Raw genomic sequence first — 19,895 nt, 5'->3', positions numbered from 1 at the left:
ATTTTCTTTAAGTCAATGTTATTAATTGATTGATTGATTGATTGATTGGTTGGTTGGCTGAGTTAAGGAGGCTTCACATCCAGCATGGAGCCCCGTGTGGGGCTTGAACTCACGACCCTGAGATCAAGACCTGAGCTGAGAACAGTTGGACGCTTAGCCGATTGAGCCACCCAGGTGCCCCAAGTCAATTTTAAATTGACTCTTTTTTTTTTTTTTTACTTAGTTGTGGTGAAGGAAAAATATTCATTAACTCTCAAGCTGTTTGTGCTACTTACCTAATATTCATTAAAACATTACACAATTATTAAAATTTCAAAACCTGTTTTAAGAGGTCCCACCGAAAATCACTGGTTCCGTGTGAAAAACGACTTTGAAAGTCATCTGAATGGAAATACATTAACATTTCAAACAGAGTTACCGTAGAAGCCATTTTCCTTAGCAAAAAGGCTGACTTTTGAAAATAAGGTTATAAGACTACACACCCCTTTTAAGCCAGTATGTATTGTTTTATTCAAAGCATCCCATAATTTGAAGCAGCTGCTGTTTTTCAGATGACTTGAGGGCTTATTCTCCTTCAATAAAAATATTGGATCATCTCAATCTGGTTAGTTCAAAACCCATTTATTTTTGGTCCAGGCCCATGCATTTCCAATTAATGAGGTTTGGCCCCGCTCTAGACACGTGCTGCTCTGGATGGTAGGTGAGGCCCGGCTATATTCAACTACAACAATGGCTGGCTACGAGAAGTCAGGTAGGCAACACTTTGCTAAATCAATCAAGTGAGACCCAGTGGGGCCAGAGCAAAAGCAGGGAAGCCCTGGGGGATGGACAAAGGGTTAGCCTGAGGGACAGGTGGCTCGGGTTCCAGCCCTGTATTTGTTCTTTCCTTATCTTGTGATCTTGTCTCTCCAAGTCTTTGCAACCACACTAGACCCCCTAAGTCTCACCGGATGGGTTCTAAAAGCTGATGCACGGGACCGTTTCTCCACCTCCAAAACCCTAGGATTCCGAATAAGTCAGGCCCGTTGCTTGAGGTGGTACCATCTACTAGGTCAGGTATCTCCCGGACCCAAATCTACGGGAGCAGACAGAGTATCGCTCCTGCAAAAATGACGCGCAAGCCAAGGGATCAGCAACCCGATGGGAAGAAAAGCAGGGCAGAGAGGAAATGGCTTGCCAACAGTCGATATGGATGTACCTTAAAAATATATTTTTTTTCTCTGTAAGAAACTAACATGCACTCCCCTCCACCTCACGCACAAATTTAAATAAAAGCAACACATACTTACCTGAGAAATTTTAGAAGAAGTGTAAAGGAAAGAATGGTCATCTGGAAGCCCTCTATTGGGCAAGATCGTGGACGGAGGGAGCCTGTGCATACTTGGTAGGAAACAATTTCCTACGGTCTGGGTTACCCTGATGGGGACCCACAAAGAAGGCAGAAAAGCTAAACCCCGGGAAGAAAGCAGCATGTAGGTGCACCGGTTACAACCTGAAAATACCAGGACATATGCTCCCAGTCAAAGGCAATTTCCGCTAACATCTGTATTTACAAGAGCCAAGAAAAGGGATGTGGTTTGGATATCAAAGGGCGGAGGGTGTGGTGCAAACCTCTCCTGAGCTCTCCAGCACTGGCACAGGATTCTTTGGGAACAACCCCAGTACCTGCTAAAGGAAGGTCCTGCTCCAATCGACTTTCAGTTGAGGCGGCTGCTCAGCCAGCCCCGGATTTCATGCAGAAATGGTGTTGGAAGCTGGCTGTCTCGATCCTGAAGCCCAAGTGCGATGCTGGGAAGAAAGAACAGCTGCATCCCCTGTTGACGCCGTTGGCAGTGATGACTTCGCATCACAAATCACCAGGATATTTTTGTGGCTGGAGTGGATGCCTCAGTCTCCAGGAGGGGGTGAGGGGAGCAGCAGTCCCTGGTCCCGAGGTGGCTCGGCCGGCTGCCCCCACTCCAGAGCCCTCCGCCTTCAACGTTATTCAACATTCTCCCTGTCCTCCCCCAACGGCTCTGCCGGAAGCCTGACAGGCTGCGTAGCCTGGCATGTGGGCAGCTCTCCATTCAAAGACACTTTCTCACTTCCAGATCAAGCTCACGAATAAGCTCCCTGACCCGGGTCTATGAAACCAGTTTTCGAGTGACACGGCACAGGGAGCAAAGAAGGAAGGAGCAAAGAGGAAAGGGTAGTTTGTCTAAAACTCTCCCCACACTGCCTCCTGTTTACCGTTCTCGTTCCACTCAGAGTAAGTTGTAACCAAGTCTCTGACACAACAACCAGTCTGATAGTAGGTTTTGGATGCTACAAATCTAAACCAACCAACCAACCAACACCCCCCCCCCCCCCCACCTGGCAAATTGTACTAAATAATTTATCTTGAGCCAAATAAAGATTGCTTATTTGTAATTAGTACTTTCAAGTTAAGTTCTCTGTATCTGACTTCAGACTTAGAGCTCTTACCTACTAGTGAGACAGTTGGCCTGGGCTTGAACTTCAGCTTTGCTACTTACTCGTATGGGATCTCGTTACTTAATCTCTTGGCCTCAGTTTTTCCGATCTAAAAATGGGTATAACTGTGCCTATGAAATTGAGCTATTCTGATGATTCAATGAAATATTATATATTATTTAGACCACACTAGATAACAACTTTTCATGCTTATTAACTCCTCTCGAAAAGGGGAAAAAGATAACCACAGGGATCTGGATAAGCAGATCCATGCACACATGAACCTTTAAAGGGACATAGACTCATTTACAATTTAATTTCATTGCCGTATTGAATTCTTTTTTTAAAAAAATGCAAAATATTGTGACTTAACTATTACAAGAATAAGACAAAATAGCTATGTCTGGTAAATAAAATTTCTGCCAAAGAGTTTTTTCAGGCAATCAATAAGCCTGACATAATAGGATTATATCTGTTACATAAAACCCTAGAAGTTTTAAGTGTTACTCATGAGGCTTACAGGGATATTTCTTTTAAAAAAGTCAAAACCGAGATACAAGAGCTATTTTTAATTTACAATTTAAAGTGTTTTTCACAAGGGAAAAAAAAAACCCAACAAATAATTTTCCCTGGAGTGTTGAAGGACACAGACTAAGGTTCCCCCCCCCATTGTATCACATCTTCAAATCTTCTACGTTTGTCTTAGAAACTAAATACGAGTCAACATCCTCATGAAAACACTGAAAACGGTCACAAAACACATACATCAGTGAGATCTATACTGGCAGATAATGTTGACACCTTCAATTCTTTCTAATAAGGTTAAACAGAAACTAGATCATAAGATTTACAGATGAAAGACAACCAAATGTCATTTAAGTGGATTTTTCAAAACAGACTATTGCCAATAAAAAAGGACTTTCCTTTTAAGCAGTTTGTAAAAAGTGAAAATTAAAAACCTGGAATTTCAACTCTTCATTGAATTGAACTTAAATACAGAAGACCTGCCTCAGTTGAAGGCAGATGTCCCACAGCATGACAAAAAAAAAAAAATTCTGACAATGGTATTTTGTTATAAAGGCACAGTTCTTACCTTACATCTTCCGTGAACCTTTCTCCTCTAGAAGAAACTTTCTAGACTTGCAGAGACCTTGAAACCACCCATCTCTCGAATGCTTCCAGCTCTGTCTTTATGGTGACTAAATGCAAGGCTTGGTTTTTTTTTTGTTTTTTTTTTTTTACAGAAGGAAGCTTTTAGTCAAAATATGTGGTTTAAAGGAGCAGTATCCACCCTTGTTAAAACCATTTCACGGACATTCAGAGGTTTTGTTTCTACTCTATGAAAGTTAAATCTGAGTAGGAAGGCATTTTTCCTGTCCCGGAAATCAGCATAACTAAAACCAATGCTGAGCTAACGAGAAATGTTTCTTCCATGTGTTCCGTCTGGCAGAAACTGCAAGCCATATCAAGGAAACACGTGATGTTTATAAATACAATATGGCTCATGTTGTCATAACCTCTCAATGACAAAAAAAAAAAGTGCAAGGAAAAGCAAGCAGCCACACAGCAGGAAAGATGAGATTTGTATCACTTGGAAGCTGTATATCAGATGTGCATATATTACCCTTTCTTGTTTCTTAGAAAATAAAAGAAAGCATTACTGGAGGCAGCTAGGGAGGAAGAAGATCTCTACCGTGTTCTGGATAGCCACTGGATTCAAATGTGTTTGCCCCCGTAACCATTTCAATAAGAGTAATTCCTTACCAACTGTAACATAAACATCTTTCGGCCGGTCAGAAAAGCATGACATAAAAGGGGCATAATTAGATACATCACGCAAGTGAGTTCCACTGTGTGCTAACTCGAGCAAATAATAGAACGGAGGCAAGGATTTCACGGAGCCTGGAACTGATTTGAAAATGTACAGATGTCTGTATCACGACTGATTATTGACCTGTTGATTATTGACTTCAGATCTTCTGCTAGATTAGAAGATTTGTGAGGGCAGTCACCACAGTTGGTCACTATTACATCTTCAGAATCTCGCACGAGAGCCAGAGTCAGAGGAGGGGTGTGACCCCCTCTGACTGGGTGTGACCCAGTCATAATGGCTGGGTAAGTGAACCAGTGAACCTTGGGGGTAGGTGAACTGGTCTGAAATCATCAATCCTACTTTGTGAGTTTGGAGGTATTGGGAATTCTGACCAACAACGCAATCTACCAGCAAATTTGTCCTACTGAATTATAAAACACAGCAAAACAAGATCTGTTATATTTAATTGGGTATCCAGAGATTAGTGTATTTTCTACCACAGGTGAATTTAACTCCTGAAAATAAAATTTTTAAAAAGGGAGAATATGTGTGCTTTTCTGACAATCACTTAGTTCACTCCGACAAATCTGTTAGACTCATCTTAAATGTTAGGGTTATTGGGGTGCCTGGGTGGCCCAGTCCATTGAGCATCCAACTTTGGTTCAGGTCATGATCTCACAGGTTGTGAGTTCGAGCCCCACATCGGGTTCTGTGCTGACAGCTCAGAGCCTGGAGCCTGCTTCGGATTCTGTGCCTCCCTCTCTCTCTGCCCCTCCCCTGCTTGCACTGCACTCTGTCTCTCTCTCTCCCTTTCTCAAAATAAATAATAAGCGTTAAGAAAAGTTAGGATTATTAACTGTTATACAATTTTATTGATAGGATGGGAGAATTTGTTAGGACAAGACAGATATTCTCATTTCTCATTTTGGTCAGGAACTACCACTAAGATAAGCTAGGGAATGTGTTACAAATGCTCATACTTCTATTTACAAATCATTGTACTGATCTTAGCAAATAGGGCATTCACGGAAAGTTTGCAGTAGGAAAAGTGCTGAAGTGAACCCCTTTTTCATCCGGACAGTTAATGAGAATTTCCTCAGAGCAGGACATTGCCAGAGGGAAACACAGGGAGCATGAAGATGAACTGGAGGAAAACTTCACCCCTAAAGAAGCTCAGGGGTTAGAAAGGAACTTCTGGTGTGTCCATGGCAGGCACGAAGAAAGGGAAGGAGATGGACAGCTAAGGTCCTGTGGAGGTTCTGAGACAGGCTTGGTGAAAGGAAATGGTAGGGAGGTCATGTTAAAAATACTGGCTTTTGAGTTAGGTCCTCAAACATTAAGCGGCACACGGACATTGCTGATGAAGACAGCAGAGTGGGGAAGGACAGTCATGGCCACCAGAGTGAGCAAGAAGGCCAGTCCTAGATTTGGCCTGCCTGGTTCCAAAGCCAGTTCTACCACTGAAGAGCCGTGTGGCTTTGAGCAAGTTCCCTAGCCTCTCTGACCTTCGGCTCCCACATCTGAAACAGGGGATAATGAAAATTTCCTTCACACTGGGTTGTTCTGAGAATCAAATGAGAATGAATAGGGGTGCGATGTTTGGAGCAGTACCTGGCAGAGAGTCAGCAGGTGATGAATGATAGTCACTAATACCACTGCTGGTGGTGGTGGGTCAAGGAGGAGGACCTTGAATGATGAAAGAGTGTTTCTGGAAACTTCCACTTCTTTCCTTTTTTTAAAAAAAATGTTTGTTTATTTTTGAGAGAGAGTGCACAAGCAGGGAGGGGTAAAGAGAGAGGGGGACAGAGAATCCCAAGCAGGCTCCATGTTGACAACTCGAGAGCCGTGAGATCATGACCTGAGGCCAAAGTTGGATGCTCAATAGATTGGAGCCACCCAGGTGCCCTGGAAACTTCCATTTCTTTGGGGTTCTTTCCTCTTCCATTTCTATAGGATTACTTCATCCCTCCCCAAATCCCGAAACCTTCCTCTCAGCCAGAACACTACCCCATGGAAAAAAGCTCTAAGGCATGGCCATTTCAGACATACATACTAAATGACATATGCTTCTTCTTCTTTTACTTTTTTGGGGGGGTGGGTGGGAGTGGGGGTAAGGGTGGAGAGTATCTTTTTAGCTTGGCCAAAAAAGAATGAAATGGAGCAAAGTTAAACACAAAAAGATGCCACGAAATAGATGCATAGTAGAGTTAAGAAAGTGAAACAGATATTAAGAAAGGATATTTACATGTTCCAAAATCTCATCAGGAGCATCATTTCAAAACTTTTAAAACTTTAATAGAAATATCAAGGAAGGGAGGTTAGAACTGAATACAAACAGTTAGAAAGAACTGGGTTCAAATCCGATGTCTGACATTTACCAGCTTGTGGGCCTGGGAAAGACTCACTGGCCTCAGTCGTATCATCCATAAAGATGGAGACAGTATACCTACTTTGCAGAGCTATGGACTAGACAGTATGTAAAGTATTTAACACATTGCCTACTGTAGAGATACAAAAAGGTCTCTTACCTTACATTGAAAAAAGACAATGGTATAGAATGAATACTTCTTATATTCTGCCTGATTCCACAAAGGAATAGAATTCACATAAATCATTACAATTTTGCCCCAAAAAAGTCAAAGTGGAGCATATGACAAAAAGATAAAAATAGGAAAATTAAAAAAGAGAGGCCAGGAACGAAGCCAACACACAAAATACACGCCGCAAACGCCTGTACGCTTGTTGTGGGCGGGCCACAAATTTAATTCCAAGCTTTAGAGTAGCAACACAAAGAGGGAAAATGATCACTTTCAAGATTCAAAGTGTCCATATGACAAAAATAAACCAGGAGAAGCACAACTATTTCTGGTGATGAGAACAGAGAGATATTTTTACAGTGGGTTCTCGTTAATGACAGAAAATGAATAATACAGTATTTACAGCACTACCATGATAGTACTCAATGCATTCCGTGTTTACACTCACCATGGGTAGGACACCTCGGCCGACTTTCTGAGGGATACAAAGATGAACACGAGACGGTTTATGCTTTTAGAGAATTTACAGTCTTGCAGACTGAGATGAATGTGCATCTAAATGATTATAATACCATGGGGTGCCTGGGTCACTCCATCGTAGAAGCGTCTGACTCTCGGTTTTGGCTCATGTCATAATCTCATGGTTCGTGGATTCAAACCCTGCATTGGGCTCTGTGCTGACTGTGCAGAGCCTGTCTGGGATTCTGTCTCTCTCTCTCTCTCTAACCTCCCCTCCCCCCCACATGTTCTCTCTCTTTCTCTCAAATAAATTAAAAAAAAAAAAAGTGCTATTACTTAAAAATAAATCGATAAACAATTATAACACAAGGACAATATGCAACGTGCCCCAAAAAGGAAAGATAAATTCTGACAGAGCATTAGGGAAAGCTTCATCGAGTAGGTGGTCTTTCATTTGGCCTCTAAAAACAAGCGTTTGTGTTTTGACAGATCTTAATGCAGATATTTTCAACCATTCAGAAACAGTGGAGAAAACAATACAGTGAATTCCTTTCATCTATCTTTGACATTTTTCAGCAGTTTACTAATTTTGTATCACCCATGTCCACTTTTTGGGTTTACTCTGCTGGGCTATTTTTCAGCAAGTCCCATTTATCGTGCCATTTAGCCTGTAAACACTTAGTATGTCCCATTTTAAAAAACATAACCAGCAAGCCATTATTATACCCAACAGAATTACCCGTTATCCCCTAATATCATCCAATTTCTAGTACATGTTTGGATTTCTTAAAGGGTTTCAAAGGTTTTTTTCTTCTTTGGTTAGAGTTGGTTGTTCCAATCAGGATCCTGACATGGCACACACATGGCATTTGGTTGTTAGGGTATAGATGTGACCCAGGAAACGTAATACTGTCCCCGCCAACCCTTTTCTCAGGCCAGTGGCTTATAGAAGGAATTGGGCAACCGTTTTGCAGCGTGCTAGATGGATAGAATTTTGAAAGGTAGATATTTGGGGAAGGAAAGGCCACCTCACACACCTGGAGTAAGAACTGTGAGGCGTCTCTGCTTGGGTGTTGGGGTGCAGATGATACTGTCCATCGGCCTGTGCTATTCTTCGCACAGTGGGAAGGTGGGCTTAGGGGTATGGCTTGGGGAACAGTCGTCGTTAGACTGGGGTGAGAAGAGTTGGAAGCCTGGCTAAAGACCGTTGCACGACTGATTGCTAGGATAATACTGAACGCCAGACCTAGAGCGGCAGAGTCATGTTGCCAAGAGCTGAGGATCCGGAGCCTACCTACCTGGGTTCAAATCTCAGCTCTACCACTCTCTAGCTGTGTATTCTTGGACAAATTTCTTAACATCCCTAAGTGACTGTTTTCTGAGCTATAAATATGAGGGCTTATACCGATACCTGCCTCAAAATGTTGTCCTGGGGATCAAATGAGATCACCTGTAGGAGTGTGTAGTAAATGCTCAAAAAAGTTAGCAGTGGTGCAGGCAATGGTAGAAGGATCATCCATGAGAGGCCTTGCTGAGTGGCCTGCATGAGCTCTGGTGACCAGGGATGTGTTGAGAAACAGGGGTCAGGCACTTAAAGAATCACTGATAGCTCAACTTTTTAAGTCTCTTCTTCCCCGCCCTTCAAAACACATGCATACACATGCACCCTACCATGTGCAAAAATAGAAAAGCAAGCAGGAAAAGGACTTAGGAGAAAAAGAAATTAGGATTTTTTTCAACAGGATATAACGGAGACATTGGAAGAATATCCACATGGAGACAGTCACTGGAAGTTGAACACTGAGCTCTTGAAGTCTAGAGAAATGGCAAAGTTAGGGTTATAGCTTCTAGGGTCATCCACGTTGAGGTAAGTGAAGCCAGCAGTAAGATAAAAACCACAAGTGAAAAGGTGCAGATTTAAACAAAAGCAAATTCACACATATACACACACTCAACACACACACACACCGTAGTGAGTTCTGCCTGAGCACACTGAAGACGGCTTAGGGGCAGAAGGAAGAGGAGTTAGTGAATGAAGCAGGCTGAGATGTGTTTGAACATACGTAGGGGATTTAGAAATGGCGCTGTAATGGGAACCAAGATTTCTAAGGAAACCATTGGTTGGTGCAAATGCGGACCTGAAATAAAAGAGGTCTGGGAGGCAGCGACTGATTTTGGTATTAGGAAATAATTTAGGATGTAGGGCCAATTCTGGGGAGTGTGTTCGAAATGCATATCTAAACGCAAAGCTGTCACATATCAGTAAAAATTAAAGACACACAAGAGGGAAAGAACTGAAAGATGGGAGCAGAAAATCTCAGGTAGTAATCTCAAAGTGCGTAAAAAGGTAGAAAAGGCCCTAACTGTGAAAAAGCCACTGGGTTTGGTGAACAGGAAGTCACTGGTACCCTTTGAGAGCCACAAAATGGAATGGCTCATCTTTGAGTTGTACATTTGTGAATTGCAAGCCCTGTGAACGCATGCACCATTTTTTGCAAGAGGGCCTCTTCCATATGGTGAGCTCAATCCCTTGGGAACTAAATTTCAAAGCGACTATCTAATTTTGTAATAAAACAAAAGCCATGTGATTAAATTAGATCAGGGTGATTTGCACCCACGTGTAAAGAATCAGGAGCCGGGTGTGCTCAGTTCCAGCAGAAAACTACAAGTCTCCTTCCACAGACTAGCCTCAGAAGTGCTCAACTAGATGCTAAATGAAAAACTAGACACATGTTTTCCCCAGCAGGCATATTCTGTGCATGCTCTGGGGCCCACAACCTCCAAGTTAATACTTGAGTCTAACATGCTTCCTGAGTAACACCACCACCATCATAAAACTGCTCTGGGGAACGGACTGTGGTGGATTCGGAGTCTCACGTTTTCTTGGGTTTTGCAGGTAAGATCTTAAAGGCACCGTTGCCAGACGGTCTCAGGGGCCACTGCCAAGCTCTGGTGTTGCTGTTTTTGCACCCCTGCTTGATCCAACCAATGTTTCTGCTGATATGCGTATTTGCTGGTAATGAGTGGGCAGCCGGGCGGGCTGTCCCAGGCTGCATCTGGAGGCTGGTGGTTGAAGGCAGATGACATCAGGCGCAGGGCTGCGTAACTGACTCATACGAGTAGTTATCATCAGATTCCTTCACGGCCACGCGCACATTGCAAACATACGGAAGGATGGAGCTCCCCTAAGCCTACCACGCAGCTTGGTTTAGTCTATAACAATTGATCCCTGCTTTGTTCTCTCTTTCTGTTCTTTACCATAACTGACGGGGTAATGCAGCTGGGCTTCAGGCCGGGCTCACCAAAACCTCCTTTCCTTTAATGGCAAGGCAGCCACGCTCATGGAGGAAAGAGAGAGAATTCCATGTCTCTTAGCTTCTGGAATCTGCAAATCGGGGCCAAGTTACAAACTGCAGGCATGATCACACCTCGTTGGTTTTAAAACCACGTTCTGTTTCTCATATCTGAGTAGTCTTCATGGAAACCTAAAAGCGTGTCTGTGGGTTGGATGGCGAACATGTGCTGTCTTGTCATCTGAGGACAACAGTTGATTTCCTCACACACACACACACACACACACACCCCACTGTGTAAAAGGAGGCTGTGGGCAACACAGAAAGATCGCTAGGGTCTCCTCTAAAAGTGAAAGCAGGACAGCTTTACTGAAACTCATAGCCAAAGTTCTGAATCCTAACGGGTTTTATCCATATGGTTGATATTTGAGTCTCTACGTGCTCACTGCTGGTCTTTATGTAGGTACCACATCTGCTTAAGAGTTAAAACAGGTGTCCTCCCCAGCCATAAACAAGATTTTCAGAGGCGATTCTGGGGCCCCTTGTGGCCTCCACGTAACAGAAACAGAACTGTGACAGCCACGAAAGTCCAGTTCGAAGGCCAGACATATCAAAAAAATAAGGATACCAAGGGAACAAAGACACTTAAGGACGTCAGTGAGAAAAAATAATGAAATAATAAAAAGCAAGGGTACTATGACACTCAGTCCATGTTTCATGATCAGCATGACTCAATCCGTCTTCACGTGGTGCTGGTTTACATTTAAAGTGTAACTAGCTAAAAATAAGCCTCAAAATCCTAGATTTTCTGAAGTAGCAACACAGCCTTCACTTCAAATTGCACATCGTTTCTGACATAAAAAAAGCAGTTGAGGACGCAAGAAGCCTTTTTTCCCAAGGTGTCGGCTCTGTCCCACAATGTCATCACTCATATTGCAGTCCAGCATTCCCTAGAAATTCTTCCAGTGCTTTCGATCGGACCTCCTGGTATCTGGGTCCTAAACTCACACACCTTGTGGGGGACACAGAACAATCGTCCCCCAAAGATGTCTGCATCCAAATCCACTGAACCTCTGACTATACAAGAAAGGGGGATTAAGGTTGCTACAGAGCCGACCTTAAAATAAGGAGATTATTTTGGAGCACTGGGTGGGCTCGATGTAATCACAAATGTCCTTAAAAGTGGAAGAGGGAGGGTTAGAGACGTGATGATGGAAGCAGGGTCAGAGAGATGCTATTTGGCTGAGTCTGAAAATGGAGAAAGGGGACCACAAGTCAAGGAATGCGTGTGACCTCCAGAAACCGGGAAAAACGGAAACATTCTCTCTAGAGCTTCCAGAAAGGACAGCTGATGTCCTGTCAGAGACTCCTGGAGTTTATAGTCCACTGAGGACCATGTCAGACTTCTGACCTCGAGAAGTTTAAGATAGTAAACCTGTGTCATTTTAAGCCACTAAACGTATATTCATTTGTTACAGCAACAACAGCAAACTGATACGTGCTGTCCGGAAGCAGAGACAGCCTTACCTCGGGAATGCTACCAGGACACGGACAGACAGTGCCTGGGTCTCTTTGACAAGAACACCTATTCATTTACTTTTTTCTAGTTAAACTCCAGCATCCAGCAAAGTGCTAATCCTCAGAAAGGATGATATAAAATGGTGCAGCATCTTCTAAATTTGTGTGTGTGGTGGGGAGGAGGTACAGCTGGAGGGGAACGTAACATTATTGTTAGAAACTCAATCCCTTTTTAGCGAACCTGCATTAATGTGATTTTAAAAATCTGCCTTTTCTGTTCCCCGGTGCTTTTTTCTTCAAAATATCCCTGTGTGCTTTGAATGTTTGGATAATCTTCTGAGATGATCTACATCTAGAGAACTTTAGCTCCCAAATCATGCAGATTTTTGGACTATGCCTTCAACGTGATTCAGATAAGGTCTGATAATATTAATACAGTACAGCAGCAAACGGTCTTCAATTTGAAAGGGAACAATTTAAGCAGAATGCTTGGAATAGCTGACAGGAGAATGTTAACAGATTCTACGTGGAACTGTACATTGGTTTTTTTTGTTGTTGTTGTTTTGTTAGTTTTCATTGGAGAAAAAAAGCAAGAGATCCTCTGAGTAAGTTAATTGTACGTAGACCACAGATACTTTTATGCAAAGATTCTCAGGATCCCCTCGGAGTGAGGGCACAACAAAATTCCATGCTTAGAGGTAAATGAGGATGTGTCGGGCCCTATATCACTCCCTTTGCCCCAAATGTCCAGGAAATCTGATTTCTTTGCCAAGGAACAAACAATGAGTCATCAGACAAGATGAGTGTTGAGCACCTTTAAGATCTGACAGTGGACTGTGGTTGCCATCAGGAGACCATGCCAGAGAACGAACGGGTCGGTCTGACCTGTCAAACAAAATTAAAAATAGAACGGGAACACTTACCCTCATGTCTCCATTCACAGTTTTCGGTGTGTGATTGAATGCGTGCGCAGGGTCCTTATTGTACACTTTGAGGAGCGATCGGTCCTGAATGTTCCTGGAATCAAACACAGCAATAACTATGGCAGATGAAAGGAGCCTTATTTTGCCCATGTCCTTTGCCTGCCCTGGAGAATCAGGTAAAAGACATGAACAGACACTCCAGCTGTTGTCTACAATCAACCAGACAAAAAGTCCCTTCACCACAAAATAGGCAAAAATAAATAAGGAAAAGGAGAAAAGTGACTTCGGCTTTTCTATCCTGTTTTTGTTCTTAGGAAAGTATCAGTCTTTCCCCAGAGTCCTCCACCCACAAATACCAGGTAGCACGGGCTTTCTTTCAAGATTTGAGCAAGGAAAGCTAACACTTAAAGACACAACAAAGCTCCAATACTTACAATACGTTCAAAGAGATGTGGTTAATATTTAAATATTTAATAGTTTACTTTGCCCAAACACCTGGTTTTCTGCTTATCTCATGAATGCGCACAAATGAAAATGGTTTCCCCTTCAAATACTGTCAGCAAGGAAAAGAAAATGTATTTGCAGTCCAGAAAAAAAAAAAAAAAAAAGTACCACCAAGATCAAAACTAGTATCCTTCCGATGCTTTTTTTTTTTTCTCTTCCACCGTGGGTTTTAAAAAGACTTTTCTGCATACAGGTTGACTTACTGGACGTGCAGGGTATTTAGAAGGAATAGCAGAGAAAGTCTTCCGCTGGTCTGTCTCTCCTTCTGAGCCCAGCGTTTAGAGCTCCAGTGTCAGCCATAGGGCAGCAAAGGACAGAAGTCCCACACCTTGCTTAGAGCCCTACCTTATAATTGTTTAAAAGCCTATGAACGTCGATGAAGTCCTTCTCCCTCCACATTCAGCTTTCATCAGCAGAAGGGCCACCCAGGGCACTTTCAGCCCCGTCTACACTGAGTCTCCCCAAGGCCGGTGCGCTGAGCTCAGGGAAATGTGTGCAGGAAGACGCATTCCTTTCCTCCAGGTGCAGCACTCGCTCTGTGGGCTGATCGCAACCTCTGGCATTACTGGGTTATGTTTTGTTTCAAATGAAGTGAGGGATTCTTGGACTGGTCTTGCTTCCCTCCTTTAAATATGTCAGTAATGGCTTTGAAGCAATGACTAGCCCAAGCTTGCATGGCTGCCCCAGCCTTCAAGTAGCTCATTACAAGCCGGTGTGAGAGGGGTTGGGTTACTGCGAAGGCAAGAGCTCACAGGAGTTGAGGATACAGGAATTCCCTAAAGGACCCTCCTGTGGCTGGAGGGGGGGGGGGGGGGAGTCACAAGGGACAATATGAAGAAGCTGAAAACCTTACTTGAGCCATGAAAAAACTTAGTGTGATTCTAAAGGTATTTTAAAAAGATGAGGTTGGTTTATGATTAATTTAGAAACATGCTCATCCAAGAGGAACCAACAGTAAAGGCCCAGATTGCATTTACCATGGCAACATTTACAACATGGGATTTCAACCTGACCGCTCTACAGCATTTCCCTAAGGAAAATACGAAGAACCCAACACAATGACGAAATAGTTAAATGTTTAACAAATACGCTCTCACTTCAAAAATACTAGATATGAAAGGAAATTTGTCTCAAAAATACTGGATGTGAAAGGAAATTTGTCTCTGGGCTCAGAAGATGAAAGCCATTGTCTTCAGTTATAATCTACAAGGTACATTTTGTGGGGAAGGGGGACACTGCATATAATGCCGATGGTGAGAATTTATTCTCCCATTCAAATAAAACGTAATTGAGGCATTTTATGCACATGAGCAAAGAAAGAGAGTAATTCTTGGGAAAAAAACCTACATTTGATCACCTAGCATAAACATTATATTCATCACGAAATAAAAACACTTTACCCACTTAAAATATTTGTAGGCCCATTTTTATAAGGAAATCAAAATACTGAAAAGTAAAATTATAGACAAAGTTATAAATCAATGATTTTCCAGTTAAACATTAAAAAAATTTTTTTTTAACGTTTATTCATTTTTGGGAGACAGAGACAGAGTACGAGCAGGGGAGGGGCAGAGAGAGAGGGAGACACAGAATTGGAAGCAGGCTCCAGACTCTGAGCTGTCAGCACAGAGCCTGACCCGGGGCTCAAACTCATGAATCGCGAAATCATGACGTGAGCCGAAGTCGGACGCTTAACCGACTGAGCCACCCAGGCACCCCACCAGTTAAACATTTTAAATGAGATTAAAATCACTTTCACAAATGTAAACATATTAACTGAATATTATTAATGTTTAAAGAAAGGATCCCATCTTCTCTCAAGCACTATTTTTATCTATTTTATCAACTGACTTTGCATCAAGGAGAAGTATCTCAGTTTGACATGTGGGGCGACCTCTTCCTCTTTGACCTCCCTCCCATCTCTTTTTCTAAGACTTCCTTGCAACACCCTGGAAGAACGTGTAGAGGAAACCCTAGCAGTAACACCCTGAGTTTGGGAAAGTCTCCAGAAAATCGTGACTCATTGCAGCTTAAAAGTGCTTGCATGAAAATAAATAAGTAAATAAATAAAAATGGTTGCAAGACAGTGGGGTCCAATTGTTTCTAATCACCTCATCAGGCTTGAGCTCCATAATGAAAAGTGGCTTCGTGTAGTGTCATACAGATTTATTATTCCAGTACTCTGACTGCACAACATGGAAATGCAAGAAAATTGCTGTAAAACAATTGCTGTATGTCTGTGTGAAAATACTACATGCGATCGTATGACCGCAAACACGCTCTTCAGAGATACTGCGATCACTCCACGTTTAAGTTCATGCTCTATAAATTCGATTTTGTTTTTTTGGTGACAGGCTGATTAATAATTTATTTCAAAAAACAGACATGAATTTTCTGATACCCATGAATATTTAAACGTGTTTTTTAAAAGCAGCAAGGCCGTGCAACAGATGTAGCACCCATACCTTAGGGCATGCGTCAAACTTTGAAAGCCTTAAATTACTCATACACTTTGGCACACGCCTAAATATGTCATCTGTGATCATTGTTAGATATTTATCAGTTTACACTCAGTATGCACTAGGAGGCATATTTTTAGGAAGTGGTTCTTATTAATTTCATAATGAAGAAACAGGGCATCCTGTTGTCCCCATGGGGAAGGGACCCAAAAATCCAAGTTGTGGACCAGGTCAGTTGGTCAGGGAACATTCCGAGGGAATAAGAAACTCGTCACCAAGGATGCGGACAGTCAGGCCTGGGGCTGGGCTTGGAAATAACCTGGCTGTGTGATCTTGAATGAGCCCTTTAACTTTTACACATCTGAGTTTCTGGTCCCATAAAATGAAAGGGCTGAATTAGTCACTACATAATTTTTTAAGTTCTAAAATGTCTAGAGGCTATAGGAGCGACTGCTTTTCTGTGCTGACCTAAGTCCGGTTTGTCAGGCTGTTTGGCTGGAAGAGATCAGATGGGTCCCCTCTGCTCTGGACACACCAACACCTCAGTAGACACAGATGTTTTTGCTTCTGTGCAGCCTGCTGTGGCTTGAGTCTGCTTAGCTTCATCTGAGAGGACATTCTCCTGGGGGCCCTGGAGAAAGCCCACCTGGGAAGTGAGATTCTTTGGTAAGGCCAACTATTTAAGAAAAACATGAAAAAGGACAATGTTTCTCGGCCTTTTTTCTTGTGGACAACAGCACAGGGTCCCCTGCTTCGACTCTAACCTGTTGTTAGATATGGCGCAGTGGGATCATTACCTAAAAGGTTTCACAGCCTCTGTGAGGGAAAGAGCACTTGAGAAGGAGCTGGGAAAGTTCCAGTCACAAGCATGGCCTTATGGTGTTGATCAAGTCCCTCCACTACCTTCTGGGCCTCAGTTTCCCTAACTCTTAGTGGACTAGATTATTTCTTAACATTCTTTTCAGATGTAATAGGCAAGGATCTATTGTGGAAGAAGTCTGTCCTCATCTTTGTAAACCAGACCTTATAAATGGATTACAGAAAAGCAGATCGTGAATCCACACCTGGGGGTAAGATAAGCCTACCAATCAGGGTAATAGCTGTGCTTTGTTCATGGGGACACGGAGAGATTAGGACTCAGTACAAACTGTAACAATGCTAAATGCAGTATGTTGGACATACACATACACACACACACACACACGCGCGCACACACACACACGGTGTAACTACCTACCTTACATCGTTTAGTTCATAATAGACATTTCTGCTTTCGTCTTTGATGTAAATGGCAACACTGGGCGACTCTAGCATCTTCATGGTGAGCTGCTGTGGAAAGGCACTTACGAAGAGAGCACGGATTGTGTCTGCACTTGTGATTTCATTCGGCATCCTGAGCTGCTTGGTTTCATCCCCATACTGGAGATAGAGAACCCCTGCATGCAAAATGAACAAGGTTATCAGTCCAGATCAAGATGCACACAACACGCAGCAAAAGTTCAGCCACTCCTGTCTTACCACAGACAGCAATGTTCAGGACAAGCTTGGAAAGAGTGTGTAACAAGAGACATTTGTTTGGAATTTCCAAAGATTCGCATAAATATTCACTTTTATTCTTTGGAGTCCAGGCAGATGTTAAAGAGGCTAATTTTCAACTCTTAAAACCAGAGACAGGAAGCTAACTTCTGGTAGCCGAAAGCAAAAGACAATACTTGATTCCCCTGAAAGGAATATTTAGGAATTTGACTCCGTAGGGTGATTTTCCCCATGTCTTTCGCTAACAAACAACACAATCATTATAGCGATGGGTACGCTATATAGTTTAAATCTTTATAGTCCATTCAGAGACATGTTAAGTGGAAAGGCTACTATATTTCTGTGGCTCTAATACATATTTATGGAATGTTTATACCAAATGAAACTAGCTAAGAAAAGAATCTGGCACCCCAATGTTTCAGAAAGAAAATGGAGCAAACCAGTTACCCAAAAGACAAATGGAAACATCAGATCACAGAATTTTGGAGTTCCAGGGGGTGTGTGGCTTCCAATGAACAATACCTCCCGGTATTCATACCCCTGTGAATGTAATCCCTTACCACATTGTGTCTGGGTTTGACCATGTCTCACTTGTTTTGACCAATGAGACATTAGCATGCAAAATGCAAAATGGAGGCTTGGTAAGTGCTTGCACACTAGACCTTATCTTCTTGATGAGTGTGGTCTTGGACGCTCCCTCACTGAACCAAGCTTCTGTGAGTCCAGCTGAGCCCAATGGCGAGGCCCCGTGAAGAAGAATGAAAGTCCTGACTGACAGCCCCCACTAAGCCCCCATTCGATAGCCGGACCACTGGCCAGTCATGCGGGTGACCCATCTTGAGAGCACCTCCAGCTCCCAGGTGACCTGCTCCAGCTGTCAGATGGAACGGAAATGCAATGCCCCCTCCAAGCCCTGCCGAAACTACAGAATAAAGCAAATAAATAGTTGTTAATTTAACTCACTATGTTTAGGGTCCCTTGTTATTCAGAAATGTATAACTGAAACAGGATATCAAAGATCCGGACATTTCATTTGAATCCACTTCCTGTGAGAATCTATTGAGGACAGACTAATACCCTTAGAGTAAGCTATGGCAGGAGAGACTCAAAAGAGAATAGAATATGGTTTCTGATTAAAGATGGCAATTCATGCAACAAATTCGTCTCTATCTCCTCCTGAAAGTCCAGTAAGGTGACAACGAAGATTAACAAAGCGTAAATTAAAGAATTAAGGGAATGAGAGAGGAAACAACAACAGACAAGAGAAAGTCAACGCCTAAGTCTTCAAGGGGAGAACTCCACACAAAACATGCAGGGCTGGGGCGCCTGGGTGGCTCAGTCGGTTAAGTGTGTCTGACTCTTGATTTCGGCTCAGGTCATGATCTCAGGGTCGTGAGATTGAGCCCTGCATCAGGCTCTGTGCTGAGCGTGGAGCCTGCTTGAGATTCTCTCCCTCCCTTTCCCTCTGCCCCTCCCCCACCTGTGTGCGAACTTAAGCGCGCGCTCTCTCTCTCTCAAAAAATAAAATAAAATAAAATAAATAAAATAATGTCCCTTTAAAAAAAAACCAACAAAAAAACACAAAGGAGACTAACAAACAAAAAACATGCAGGGCCAGGGAAGCTCCAAAACCAAAGCAACAGATCCTTCTGAGGGGAGGAATTCAGACTGAGTGCAAAGCATGAAGCCCGATGGAACTTTTCCTTCTTTTTAATGGTGCTGCAAACTGTTTGAAACTCCCCTTCTATCCCACTCAGCCAACCGACTCCCTACAGAAGAAGACTTAAGAGGTAGAATAAAACAGACTGGATTCTGGCTCATCAGGCACAGGGGGAGAGTGGGTGAGGTGCCTTCTGACAAAATGCTTGCAAAGAGGTGACCCTCAGTCAGGAAGCTGGAGGAACCCTACAGGGGTTCCATTACACTTGAGGGTAATGGTCAAGTGCTGTCTGATCACCTCATTGCGAAGTGGCCCAACCCCATATGAAAGCTTCCAGTTAGTACGACTATGCCCCACTCACACATTCACAGACTACCCAGGATTAACAGACATTTCACAGAAACCACTAACATGAAACACCAAAATAAACAGAAAACAGAAACTCAGAAAAGATGAGACTGTCCAAGAAAAGGGGAACATTTGGAGAACAAGGGCAGTCTCTGGGAACCATGACAGCAGGAATTAAGAATTGAGGGAGAAGAGGCGTGCCTGGCAGGCTCAGTCAGTAGAGCATGTGACTTTTGATCTTGGGGTTGGGCGTACAGATTACTTAATTTAAAAAAAAAAAATTCAGGGAGGAAGAAAAAGTTGATGAAATCACAGAAAGTAGAGCAAAAAGATGATGGGACAGGAGACAGTGAAAAACAATAAGAAAAACAGAATTATTTCAGAGCATCCCAAG

The 19,895-nt window shown here is 42.9% G+C and overlaps 1 protein-coding gene across 9 annotated transcripts in view; it reads right to left on the bottom strand.

Annotated features, from left to right (window-relative positions):
- KIAA1217 (KIAA1217 ortholog) overlaps positions 1-19,895 on the bottom strand; it is a 447,053-nt gene that overhangs the window by 81,759 nt on the left and 345,399 nt on the right. For 8 of the 9 annotated variants that reach the window (XM_081796071.1, XM_081796072.1, XM_060659150.3 and 5 more), the window contains 2 exons: positions 17,195-17,393; positions 12,995-13,088 (listed from right to left, as the gene is read on the bottom strand). In XM_081796071.1, coding sequence (XP_081652197.1) covers positions 12,995-13,088; positions 17,195-17,393 — 293 coding nt within the window. Of the gene's footprint in view, positions 1-3,544; positions 3,909-12,994; positions 13,089-17,194; positions 17,394-19,895 lie in introns of those variants that run through there. The other variant, XM_060659153.3, reaches the window with a different exon arrangement.

Source organism: Panthera onca, chromosome B4 (genome assembly GCF_046562875.1).
Source record: "Panthera onca isolate mPanOnc1 chromosome B4, mPanOnc1 haplotype 2, whole genome shotgun sequence".
Classification (NCBI taxonomy): Eukaryota; Metazoa; Chordata; class Mammalia; order Carnivora; family Felidae; genus Panthera; species Panthera onca.
The sequence above is the reverse complement of the archived record's forward strand: the minus strand, read 5'-3'. Positions and strand labels throughout refer to the sequence as shown.